This window comes from Portunus trituberculatus, chromosome 1 (assembly GCF_017591435.1).
Source record: "Portunus trituberculatus isolate SZX2019 chromosome 1, ASM1759143v1, whole genome shotgun sequence".
NCBI lineage: Eukaryota > Metazoa > Arthropoda > Malacostraca > Decapoda > Portunidae > Portunus > Portunus trituberculatus.
The window spans coordinates 120,523-133,223 of record NC_059255.1 but is presented as its reverse complement, the minus strand read 5'-3'; the positions used below and the strand labels follow the sequence as shown (position 1 = coordinate 133,223).

At 37.8% G+C, this 12,701-nt stretch overlaps 2 protein-coding genes and 2 long non-coding RNA genes across 4 annotated transcripts; all 4 read right to left on the bottom strand.

The window, feature by feature from the left end:
• Positions 1-122: 122 nt before the first annotated feature.
• On the bottom strand, positions 123-3,769 carry LOC123505244. The gene is made up of 3 exons (XM_045256484.1): positions 3,730-3,769; positions 3,493-3,606; positions 123-609 (listed from the first exon to the last, which is right to left on the bottom strand). The coding sequence occupies exons 2-3, from the start codon at positions 3,557-3,559 to the stop codon at positions 224-226; spliced, it is 453 nt and encodes a 150-aa protein (XP_045112419.1). The 5' UTR covers positions 3,560-3,606; positions 3,730-3,769; the 3' UTR covers positions 123-223.
• A 1,740-nt stretch (positions 3,770-5,509) lies between these two features.
• LOC123507994 lies at positions 5,510-7,093 on the bottom strand. Its single transcript, XR_006675848.1, has 2 exons — positions 6,853-7,093; positions 5,510-6,065 (listed from the first exon to the last, which is right to left on the bottom strand). It is a non-coding gene; the product is annotated as an uncharacterized LOC123507994 (long non-coding RNA).
• A 162-nt stretch (positions 7,094-7,255) lies between these two features.
• On the bottom strand, positions 7,256-9,433 carry LOC123507913. Its single transcript, XM_045261281.1, has 3 exons — positions 9,413-9,433; positions 9,176-9,289; positions 7,256-8,871 (listed from the first exon to the last, which is right to left on the bottom strand). The coding sequence occupies exons 2-3, from the start codon at positions 9,240-9,242 to the stop codon at positions 8,486-8,488; spliced, it is 453 nt and encodes a 150-aa protein (XP_045117216.1). The 5' UTR covers positions 9,243-9,289; positions 9,413-9,433; the 3' UTR covers positions 7,256-8,485.
• A 1,757-nt stretch (positions 9,434-11,190) lies between these two features.
• LOC123501046 lies at positions 11,191-12,694 on the bottom strand. The gene is made up of 2 exons (XR_006673543.1): positions 12,528-12,694; positions 11,191-11,742 (listed from the first exon to the last, which is right to left on the bottom strand). It is a non-coding gene; the product is annotated as an uncharacterized LOC123501046 (long non-coding RNA).
• Positions 12,695-12,701: the final 7 nt, after the last annotated feature.

Genomic DNA, 12,701 nt, shown 5'->3' with positions numbered 1-12,701 from the left:
AAAATAAGAAAATAAATGGCTCTGTGAAAACAGGTTATAAACTCCTTAAATTAAAAAATGAATAACTACCTATATATCAAGCAAAATAGAAAAATAATACTGTGGAAAATAATAAGAGTATTCCTTAAATAAAAGAAATTGGTAATGAGCAAATTCAGAAAAGAGATGACACTGGAATCCAAAAATAACATAAGAATATTTTGTAGGACATTTTGAAATGTTCCTAAACAAGTCTGTGAGATGCCAGTTCATTCAAAGATGTTGCTATTCCTGGCAAATATGTAGTAATGCATTCAGTCAAATCAGACAAGGAGTTTCTTATGTCCTCGTGAACTTGAAGCATTTCTGGAGCCAGTGTACCCTCACGACGTGATGAGCCTCTCTGATTTCTACCAGCGTGAGGAGGTTGGCTGTATTGATGATCATCAGCTTGTGGTGGAGCAGGTTCAGATGCTATCTCCACTACTCCCTCTGTGTCAGTGTCTGGTGACAGAGGTTCTGGAGGTGATGAGATTTGGAGGTTTTGGGTGCCACTGGGTCTTGGTGAGGCTGGCCTTGATGGTAGTGTAACATCTATGTCACCTGCTGCCAAGTCCTCTTCATCATCACCTGTAAATAAATAAGAGGAAAAGAATGTACTACAAAACTATTACATATTAAATTTTAAAAGAGTGTGTGTGTGTGTGTGTGTGTGTATTTACCTAATTGTATTTACCTAATTGTAACATACGGGAAAAGAGCTATGCTCGTGTTGTCCCGTCTCCATATCTATTAATGTCCAGCTTTTTCTTAAAATCATGAATATTCCTTGCGTTGACCACTTCCACGTCTAAACTATTCCATGCTTCCACCCTTCTATGAGGAAGCTATATTTTTCACATCTCTCCTATAAGTGGCCATTTTAGTTTTTCCCATGCCCTCTCGACATTCTTTCATTCCACATACACAGATCTTCCCTATCCATTTTTCCATGCCAATCATCACTCTGTATATTGCTATCAGGTCTCCCCTTTCTCTTCTGTTTTCCAGGGTCGGAAGTTGCATTCTTTTCAGTCTGTCTTCATAAGTCAAATCTCTTAAGTCAGGCACCATTTTGTTGCAGCCCTCTGTACTTTCTCTAGTTTCCTTATGTGTTTCTTTAAGTTCGAGCCCACTGTATTGTTGCATATTCAAGCCTCGGTCTTATCATTGCAGTAATTATTTTCTTCATCATTTCTTCATCTAAATATACGAACGCCACTCTTATGTTCCTCAATAAGTTCAATACTTCTCCAATTATTTTGTTTATATGTCTCTCTGGCGATAGGTCATTGGTAATTGTCACCCCAAGGTCTTTTTCTTCATGACTGGTTTTATGTCTTCATTTCCTATCTTGTACATACTCCTGATTCTTCTTTCACTCTTGCCAAACTCTATTTTCTTGCATTTTGTCGTGTTGAACTCCATTTGCCATGTACAGCTCCATTTCCATATTCTGTCCAAGTCTTCCTGGAGTAGTTCGCAATCTTTGTCACATCTCACTTTTCTTAACAATTTTGCATCGTCTGCAAATAGGCTCACATAACTGGACACCCCATCCACCATGTCATTTATGTAGACCGCGAACATTACTGGTGCCAACACTGATCCCTGTGGAACTCCACTCTCCACCAAGCCCCATTCTGATGGTCTGTCCTTAATTATTGTTCTCATTTCTCTTCCTACTAAAAGTCTTCCATCCATTTTAGTAAACTGCCATGCACTCCTCCTACCATTTCAAGTTTCCAGATCAGTCTCCGGTGTGGTACCTTATCAAAGGCCTTCTTTAAATCCAGATATATTCCATCAGCCCAACCATCTCTTTCCTGTATTACATCTATCACCCTCGAATAGTAACATATCAGGTTTGTCGTGCATGAACGCCCTTTTCTAAAACCAAATTGACACTCACAAAGTATGTCATTTTTCTCCAAGAAGTCTGTCCATCTATTCTTCACCACCCTCTCACACATCTTAGCTACCACACTTGTAAGTGACACTGGTCTATAGTTCAATGGGTCTCTCTTGTTACCTGATTTATAGATTGGGACAATGTTAGCTCTTTTCCAGTCTTGGGGCACTACACCTTCCCTTAATGAGGCATCAATTACTTCACAAACTTTTTCTGCCAGTTGCTCCTGCATTCTCTTAAAATCCATCCTGATACCCCATCAGGTCCCACAGCTTTTCTCACTTCTAAACTCCCATCATATTCTTGATCTCCTCCACAGTTACTTGAAACTCCTTCATAATCCCTTTCTGTTCCATTACCAGTGGTTTGTCAAAAGCAGTCTCCTTTGTGAATACCTTCCGAAAGCATCCATTCATAGCCTCTGCCATTTCCTGGGATCTTCACTGCATACTCCATTTACTTCTAAACTTTCAATACTTTCTCTATTTTTGATGTTGTTGTTCACATGTCTGTAAAAAGCCTTGGTTGGTCTTTACATTTATCAATTATATCCTTTTCTTGTTTCTTTCTTTCTTCTCTTCTAATCAACACATATTCATTTCTTGCTCTTTTGTAACTTTCCACTGCTTAATCCGTCTTTTCCTTCTCCACCTCTTCCATGCATCCTCTTTTCTTGTTCTAGCCTTTTCACATCTATCGTTAAACCAGTCCTGCTTTCCAACTTCTCTATGTTGTCTTATTGGTACAAATTTTTCTCACCTTCTTTGTATATTTTTATAAATTCCTTCCACTTTTCATTTGCTCCTATAGCACTCTTGAATTTCATCCAATTTGTCTCTTGAAAGAATTTCTTTAGGTTTCCAAAATCTGTCTTGGCATAATTCCATCTTCCCACCTTATATTCTTCATTTCTTCTAGATTTCTCTTCATCTATCACCTTGAACTCCAAAACTGCATGATCACTCTTTGCTAAAGGGCACTCCACCCTCATCTCCTCAATGACCATTGGCTCTGTACTAAAGACCAAGTCCAGTCTTGACGATGCTCCTCTCCTCCAAACCTAGTATCTTCTTTGACCCACTGAGTTAACACATTTTCCATTGCCAGTGTCAATAGTGTATTTCCCCATGTTGACTCTGATCCTTCCATTGACCAGTCCTCCCAACACACCTCTTTACAATTAAAATCTCCCATCATTATAGTTCGTTCACAGCCACCCAACATTTCTTCCAGACATGTTCCTGTATCACTTATCATTTCTTCATATTCCTGTACTGACCATGCATTTGTCTTAGGTGGTACGTACACCACTATGTAGTGCCTCTTTTTCCTTTGTGTGTGTGTGTGTGTGTAAATCACTGCTTGATGTGATGCAGCCTCTGTTGAGGCAGCCAGACATTACCCTGAGGTCAGAGCTTGTTGTCTCCAATCTCTGGTATGTCTGAGACCACTCATACTCCATACAACAGAAAAGAGAAATCACAACTTAAAATTTTCATTCCGTACATTAATAAAAAAAAAAAAAAAAAAAAAACTTAAAATATTCCGTACAAAAACCATACTGGCAGGATGAGGGTCACGAAATCCAGGAACACCAGATACTTGGACATCTTTTATTAACGGAAGCATTGCCTCTTCAACACTGGTCAGGGGTTTTACATCAGGCACTCCGCCACCTGAAATGTACAAAACATAGAGTGAACTCAAAAGTTAGCTACATTAGCACTAATTTTGCAAGGAAGTTATATTCATTAATGTTTTAATAAGTAGCTAAATCAAGTGTGTGTGTGTGTATTTACCTAGTTGTAGTTTTACAGGGCCTGGGCTTTATGCTCGTGTGGTCCCGTCTCCATATCTACACTTATCCAATTTTTCTTTAAAACTATGTACACTCTTTGCTGATACCACTTCCTCACTCAAACTGTTCCAAGTCTCAACACATCTTTGCGGGGAAACTAAATTTTTTAACATCTCTCAGACATCGTCCCTTCCTTAGTTTCTTACTATGCGATCTTGTGCTTCTAAAGTCATATTCTTCTCTCAGGATCAGTTTCTCATTATCCACTTCATCCATTCCGTTAATCAATTTATAAACTTGTATCAGATCCCCTCTCTCTCTTCTCTGCTCCAAGGTTGGTAGATCCATTGCCTTTAGTCTCTCCTCATATGCCATCCCTTTAAATTCTGGAACCATTCTTGTAGCCATTTTTTGTAGTCTCTCTAATTTTCTTATGTGTTTCTTTTTATGGGGAGTCCACACAACTTCTGCATATTCCAATCTAGGTCTTATTTTAGTACTTACCAATTTCTTCATCATTTCCTTGTCCATTTAGTGAAATGCTACTCCAATATTCCTTAGCAAATTATACGTCTCTCTGAAAATTCTATCAATATGGCTAACCGGTTGATTATTTTCTTCCATTGTCACTCCCAAGTCCTTTTCCTTTTTTACTTTTTCTAGTTCTACTCCATCTCCCATCTTATAGATTCCCACTGGTCGTCTTTCACTTTTTCCCATTTCCATGACATGGCTTTTGTCCACATTGAATTCCATCTCCCATTTTTTGCTCCATTTCCAGATCTTGTTTAAGTCTTCCTGTAGTATTTCACAATCCTCTTTTGTTTAATGACTCTGCACAGTTTCGCATCGTCCGCAAACAGATTTATGTAGCTGTTTACTCCTCTGGCATGTCATTTATATATACGAGAAAAGTATTGGTGCCAATACTGACCCCTGTGGCACTCCGCTGTCTACTGTTCTCCACTTGGACTTCATATCTTTAACTATCGTCCTTATTTCTCTTCCCATTAAGTAATTCTTCATCCATCTCAATGTGCTTCCTTTTAAGCCACCCTTCTCCTCTAACTTCCATAGTAATCTTTCATGTGGCACTTTATCAAAAGCCTTTTTTAGATCTAAATAAATACAGTCAACCCATCCTCTCTCTCTTGTACTTTATCAACTATTCTAGAGTAGAAACTCAATAAATTTGTCACACATGACCGACCTTTTCTAAAACCAAATTGGCTATTTGATTATATTTTGTTGTCTTCAAGAAACCCGATCCATTGCTTCTTTATTACTTTTTCACACATCTTGCATATTACACTAGTTAGTGATACCGGTCTGTAATTTAAAGGTTCTTCCTTCCTTCCGCTCTTATATATGGGAACCACCTCAGCTCTTTTCCACTCCACTGGCACTGTTCCATTTTCTATTGAGCATTTTATGATGTTGTATATTGGACTTGCTAGTTCTTCCCTACATTCTTTCAGTATTCTGCTTCCTTTCCTGAGCCGTTATAGATTCTTAAAGGAGTGCAAGCTCAAGCTTCCTTTTCTTCTGCAGGTGGATGATCTCCTCCTCATCCACATAGACCAGTGATGTACCAGGCAAGTCTGGCCCCTGTTGGTGCCACATCACTGGTGCTGGAAGTGGTGTGGCAGGTGCCTCCTCCTCAACACCCACTGCCTCGGTCACCACTTCTCTCTGTTGGGCTGCCTCTGCCACTTCCCCAGCATCATCTGCTGCCTGAACACTGCTGGCATCATTAGTTCTAACTTCCGAAACTAAGCTGATAATGTTTTTGGTTTTATTGCTAAGGACAAAAGTAACAGAAACCAGTAAATCTAGCTAAGGGTACAATGTGTTTGACTTAAATCCTATTCTGTTTGAAGGAAGCCCATGTCTAAGAAACTGTAAATACCTAAGACTCGTTATCATTAACACATTCACCCACTACAACACCATACTTATGAATGGGGAGAAGGGATAGGAATTAAGTTAACTTTATTAGTTTTTTTTTCTTTTCTTATTACTGTTTTATCTGTTTGGTTAAGGAATAAAAAAAAAAAAAAAAAAAAATTCTCAACACTAGATAACAAATTTACCATTGTGTATAACTAAGTTGTAAACTAACTAGGAACATGAGTATTTTGGATTGCAGACATTTGAGACAACATTATGGCCTAATATTGCTATATCTACAAGTGGCTTATCCTTTGTTAAGGAAGGTGCATTCAATGATGCTTGCCTTATTGGTACACCCATGAATAGAGACATTCTTGGGGTCCAAAATCTCAAAGATTAACTCATCGAGCTGGGAGAGAGGAGGGTTGGCAGGAGGTCCACCACCTGGAAAGTATAATATAATCTTATTGCTAATGAATTGCAAATACAAATAAATAATTTATAAAGTGTGTTTTCACATAACATATGTAACTCAGATGTGTGGTTGGAGTAATATTATTTGTCAGAGGTAGACATTGCATCATAATTAGTGTGTGCAATAAATGCATCCACTTCACAGAAAAAAAAAAAAAAAAAAAAATGCAGGAAATGGCTGGCACTTTAATATATTAATCACTAGTACAAAATTTTCAATGTTGCTGCTTCCAAACTTAAAACAGGAAGTATTTTTTTTCATGTAATGATCAGCATCTGTGGTGTAATGTTTAGCACATTTTCATACCATTAGTATCATCATATTCACTTTGCTCAGCCCAGGCAGGAAAACTCCTACCCACTATTGACATATTTAGAAACCAATAGCAACTGAAGGTTGTATTGAATGTTTTAATGCCCAGTAATGCCTGTGTTTAGCATGAAATGGCAAGATTTGTGGATGATTACTGTTACTGTATCAATCTGGGTTGGATTTTGGTGCCTGGGTTTACTGCACAGCCAAAGTGACAAGCAAGTCCTTTCAACATTTACATGAATCTGCAAGGATGCATTATAAGGGTAGTTGCTTCTAATGTCATATCATCACTTGCACTGTTTCTGGAGGAACAAGTCATAATGAAGTGTAGACAGTTATTAAATGTCCCATGACTCTAGGCCGATGAATGTTACTTCTATAACGCTAATTTTTTCATTCATGTTACTCATAGGTGACAGTGGGTACCCTGTCAACATTCACCTGATGACACCAATTGGAATGCCAGCTAATGCTGGCGAACAAAGATTCAACATCAGCCTGAAGAAAACACGTGTCGTGGTTGAGCAGGCAATTGGCATTTGGAAGTCACGCTTAAAGTGTGTTCATCATAAAGGTGGCACACTTTGTTATAGTCCCTTGAAGTGTGGAAAGATTGCTGCAGCAACTATGTTGCTTCATAATTTCTGCAGAAAGAGGAATCTTCCACTCCTGGATGAAGTAGTAGTCAACCCTGATGACAAAGATGGACCTGTGTTTGTTCCTGCACCAGCTGGTGGTGGAGGACGGGATGCAAGGGCAATAGCTGGGAATGCAATGAGAAGGCAAATCATTGCACAACACTTCTCATAGTCTGAAAAGGGGGGATATAGTTGTGTAAAGTAAGTTTCTATCAATAGTTAGTTTTAATGTGTTGAGCTGTGCTGGTTGTTCCACTGTTGATGGTGCTTACGATGTTCATCATTCTTGAGACATAGGATACCTTCTACAAATAAGGTAATGTTAAGAATATACATGATAGGTTGTTTATTGCAGTTTACACTGCATATATGATTAATTTTGTAAGTACAAAAGTAAAAAAAATAGGTTCTCCATTATAACTAACTGTATAATATCACATTATTCATTTGGTATGTATCATAATAGGTAACTATAATATCACATTATTAATTTGGTATGTACTATCAGATAGACTAATTACACATATTGTAATGCACAGCCAGTTACAAAAATGTTTACCTGATTTCTTGACCCACTGCAATATTCAACTAATGTTACTTGTACTTGAGTCACCACTCTAACCCATTCTTGCAGCAACATATTGGCCATATATTTAGTAGCTTTTCTTAAATACTGCTTCAGTTTCTTGTCCTAGTGGTGTATTCAGCTCACCATTACCTTTCCTGTAGTATTCCTTGTGTCTTATATGAATGTGTAAATATTTATATTTCCATACAGTGACTCGACGACTGGAACCCACACAATGTGTGTATATACACACACACACACACACATTGTGCGGGTTCCAATCCTGGAGTTACTACATGGGAATATAAATATTTACACATTCATATAAGACACAAGGAATATTACAGGAAAGGTAATGGTGAGCTGAATACACCACTAGGACAAAAAAACTGAAGCAGTATTTAAGAAAAGCTACTAAATATTATAAACAATAGGTAATTGTTCACCTTCAAAATAAATTTACATCTTTGTCAAAATATTAACTGAAATGTTTGAGGAAATGCAAATGTACACTAAAATTATTTCATAATTAATAAATGGTATTTGGAGGCTAAGTCTGCATTACATTCAAACTTTTAGTGCAAAAAGAATTCATCATTAATAAATAGGCTACTCCGTAAAAATAAATAAATATGTCATTGTACAAAATAAGAAAATAAATGGCTCTGTGAAAACAGGTTATAAACTCCTTAAATTAAAAAATGAATAACTACCTATATATCAAGCAAAATAGAAAAATAATACTGTGGAAAATAATAAGAGTATTCCTTAAATAAAAAGAAATTGGTAATGAGCAAATTCAGAAAAGAGATGACACTGGAATCCAAAAATAACATAAGAATATTTTGTAGGACATTTTGAAATGTTCCTAAACAAGTCTGTGAGATGCCAGTTCATTCAAAGATGTTGCTATTCCTGGCAAATATGTAGTAATGCATTCAGTCAAATCAGACAAGGAGTTTCTTATGTCCTCGTGAACTTGAAGCATTTCTGGAGCCAGTGTACCCTCACGACGTGATGAGCCTCTCTCATTTCTACCAGCGTGAGGAGGTTGGCTGTATTGATGATCATCAGCTTGTGGTGGAGCAGGTTCAGATGCTATCTCCACTACTCCCTCTGTGTCAGTGTCTGGTGACAGAGGCTCTGGAGGTGATGAGATTTGGAGGTTTTGGGTGCCACTGGGTCTTGGTGAGGCTGGCCTTGATGGTAGTGTAACATCTATGTCACCTGCTGCCAAGTCCTCTTCATCATCACCTGTAAATAAATAAGAGGAAAAGAATGTACTACAAAACTATTACATATTAAATTTTAAAAGAGTGTGTGTGTGTGTGTGTGTGTGTGTGTGTGTGTGTGTGTGTGTGTAAATCACTGCTTGATGTGATGCAGCCTCTGTTGAGGCAGCCAGACATTACCCTGAGGTCAGAGCTTGTTGTCTCCAATCTCTGGTATGTCTGAGACCACTCATACTCCATACAACAGAAAAGAGAAATCACAACTTAAAATTTTCATTCCGTACATAAAAAAAAAAAAAAAAAAAAAAAAATACAAAAAACCATACTGGCAGGATGAGGGTCACGAAATCCAGGAACACCAGATACTTGGACATCTTTTATTAACGGAAGCATTGCCTCTTCAACACTGGTCAGGGGTTTTACATCAGGCACTCCGCCACCTGAAATGTACAAAACATAGAGTGAACTCAAAAGTTAGCTACATTAGCACTAATTTTGCAAGGAAGTTATATTCATTAATGTTTTAATAAGTAGCTAAATCAAGTGTGTGTGTGTGTATTTACCTAGTTGTAGTTTTACAGGGCCTGGGCTTTATGCTCGTGTGGTCCCGTCTCCATATCTACACTTATCCAATTTTTCTTTAAAACTATGTACACTCTTTGCTGATACCACTTCCTCACTCAAACTGTTCCAAGTCTCAACACATCTTTGCGGGAAACTAAATTTTTTAACATCTCTCAGACATCGTCCCTTCCTTAGTTTCTTACTATGCGATCTTGTGCTTCTAAAGTCATATTCTTCTCTCAGGATCAGTTTCTCATTATCCACTTCATCCATTCCGTTAATCAATTTATAAACTTGTATCAGATCCCTCTCTCTTCTCTGCTCCAAGGTTGGTAGATCCATTGCCTTTAGTCTCTCCTCATATGCCATCCCTTTAAATTCTGGAACCATTCTTGTAGCCATTTTTTGTAGTCTCTCTAATTTTCTTATGTGTTTCTTTTTATGGGGAGTCCACACAACTCCTGCATATTCCAATCTAGGTCTTATTTTAGTACTTATCAATTTCTTCATCATTTCCTTGTCCATTTAGTGAAATGCTACTCCAATATTCCTTAGCAAATTATACGTCTCTCTGAAAATTCTATCAATATGGCTAACCGGTTGATTATTTTCTTCCATTGTCACTCCCAAGTCCTTTTCCTTTTTTACTTTTTCTAGTTCTACTCCATCTCCCATCTTATAGATTCCCACTGGTCGTCTTTCACTTTTTCCCATTTCCATGACATGGCTTTTGTCCACATTGAATTCCATCTCCCATTTTTTGCTCCATTTCCAGATCTTGTTTAAGTCTTCCTGTAGTATTTCACAATCCTCTTTTTGTTTAATGACTCTGCACAGTTTCGCATCGTCCGCAAACAGATTTATGTAGCTGTTTACTCCCTCTGGCATGTCATTTATATATACGAGAAAAGTATTGGTGCCAATACTGACCCCTGTGGCACTCCGCTGTCTACTGTTCTCCACTTGGACTTCATATCTTTAACTATCGTCCTTATTTCTCTTCCCATTAAGTAATTCTTCATCCATCTCAATGTGCTTCCTTTTAAGCCACCCTTCTCCTCTAACTTCCATAGTAATCTTTCATGTGGCACTTTATCAAAAGCCTTTTTTAGATCTAAATAAATACAGTCAACCCATCCTCTCTCTCTTGTACTTTATCAACTATTCTAGAGTAGAAACTCAATAAATTTGTCACACATGACCGACCTTTTCTAAAACCAAATTGGCTATTTGATTATATTTTGTTGTCTTCAAGAAACCCGATCCATTGCTTCTTTATTACTTTTTCACACATCTTGCATATTACACTAGTTAGTGATACCGGTCTGTAATTTAAAGGTTCTTCCTTCCTTCCGCTCTTATATATGGGAACCACCTCAGCTCTTTTCCACTCCACTGGCACTGTTCCATTTTCTATTGAGCATTTTATGATGTTGTATATTGGACTTGCTAGTTCTTCCCTACATTCTTTCAGTATTCTGCTTCCTTTCCTGAGCCGTTATAGATTCTTAAAGGAGTGCAAGCTCAAGCTTCCTTTTCTTCTGCAGGTGGATGATCTCCTCCTCATCCACATAGACCAGTGATGTACCAGGCAAGTCTGGCCCCTGTTGGTGCCACATCACTGGTGCTGGAAGTGGTGTGGCAGGTGCCTCCTCCTCAACACCCACTGCCTCGGTCACCACTTCTCTCTGTTGGGCTGCCTCTGCCACTTCCCCAGCATCATCTGCTGCCTGAACACTGCTGGCATCATTAGTTCTAACTTCCGAAACTAAGCTGATAATGTTTTTGGTTTTATTGCTAAGGACAAAAGTAACAGAAACCAGTAAATCTAGCTAAGGGTACAATGTGTTTGACTTAAATCCTATTCTGTTTGAAGGAAGCCCATGTCTAAGAAACTGTAAATACCTAAGACTCGTTATCATTAACACATTCACCCACTACAACACCATACTTATGAATGGGGAGAAGGGATAGGAATTAAGTTAACTTTATTAGTTTTTTTCCTTTTCTTATTACTGTTTTATCTGTTTGGTTAAGGAATAAAAAAAAAAAAAAAAAATTCTCAACACTAGATAACAAATTTACCATTGTGTATAACTAAGTTGTAAACTAACTAGGAACATGAGTATTTTGGATTGCAGACATTTGAGACAACATTATGGCCTAATATTGCTATATCTACAAGTGGCTTATCCTTTGTTAAGGAAGGTGCATTCAATGATGCTTGCCTTATTGGTACACCCATGAATAGAGACATTCTTGGGGTCCAAAATCTCAAAGATTAACTCATCGAGCTGGGAGAGAGGAGGGTTGGCAGGAGGTCCACCACCTGGAAAGTATAATATAATCTTATTGCTAATGAATTGCAAATACAAATAAATAATTTATAAAGTGTGTTTTCACATAACATATGTAACTCAGATGTGTGGTTGGAGTAATATTATTTGTCAGAGGTAGACATTGCATCATAATTAGTGTGTGCAATAAATGCATCCACTTCACAGAAAAAAAAAAAAAAAAAAATGCAGGAAATGGCTGGCACTTTAATATATTAATCACTAGTACAAAATTTTCAATGTTGCTGCTTCCAAACTTAAAACAGGAAGTATTTTTTTTCATGTAATGATCAGCATCTGTGGTGTAATGTTTAGCACATTTTCATACCATTAGTATCATCATATTCACTTTGCTCAGCCCAGGCAGGAAAACTCCTACCCACTATTGACATATTTAGAAACCAATAGCAACTGAAGGTTGTATTGAATGTTTTAATGCCCAGTAATGCCTGTGTTTAGCATGAAATGGCAAGATTTGTGGATGATTACTGTTACTGTATCAATCTGGGTTGGATTTTGGTGCCTGGGTTTACTGCACAGCCAAAGTGACAAGCAAGTCCTTTCAACATTTACATGAATCTGCAAGGATGCATTATAAGGGTAGTTGCTTCTAATGTCATATCATCACTTGCACTGTTTCTGGAGGAACAAGTCATAATGAAGTGTAGACAGTTATTAAATGTCCCATGACTCTAGGCCGATGAATGTTACTTCTATAACGCTAATTTTTTCATTCATGTTACTCATAGGTGACAGTGGGTACCCTGTCAACATTCACCTGATGACACCAATTGGAATGCCAGCTAATGCTGGCGAACAAAGATTCAACATCAGCCTGAAGAAAACACGTGTCGTGGTTGAGCAGGCAATTGGCATTTGGAAGTCACGCTTAAAGTGTGTTCATCATAAAGGTGGCACACTTTGTTATAGTCCCTTGAAGTGTGGAAAGATT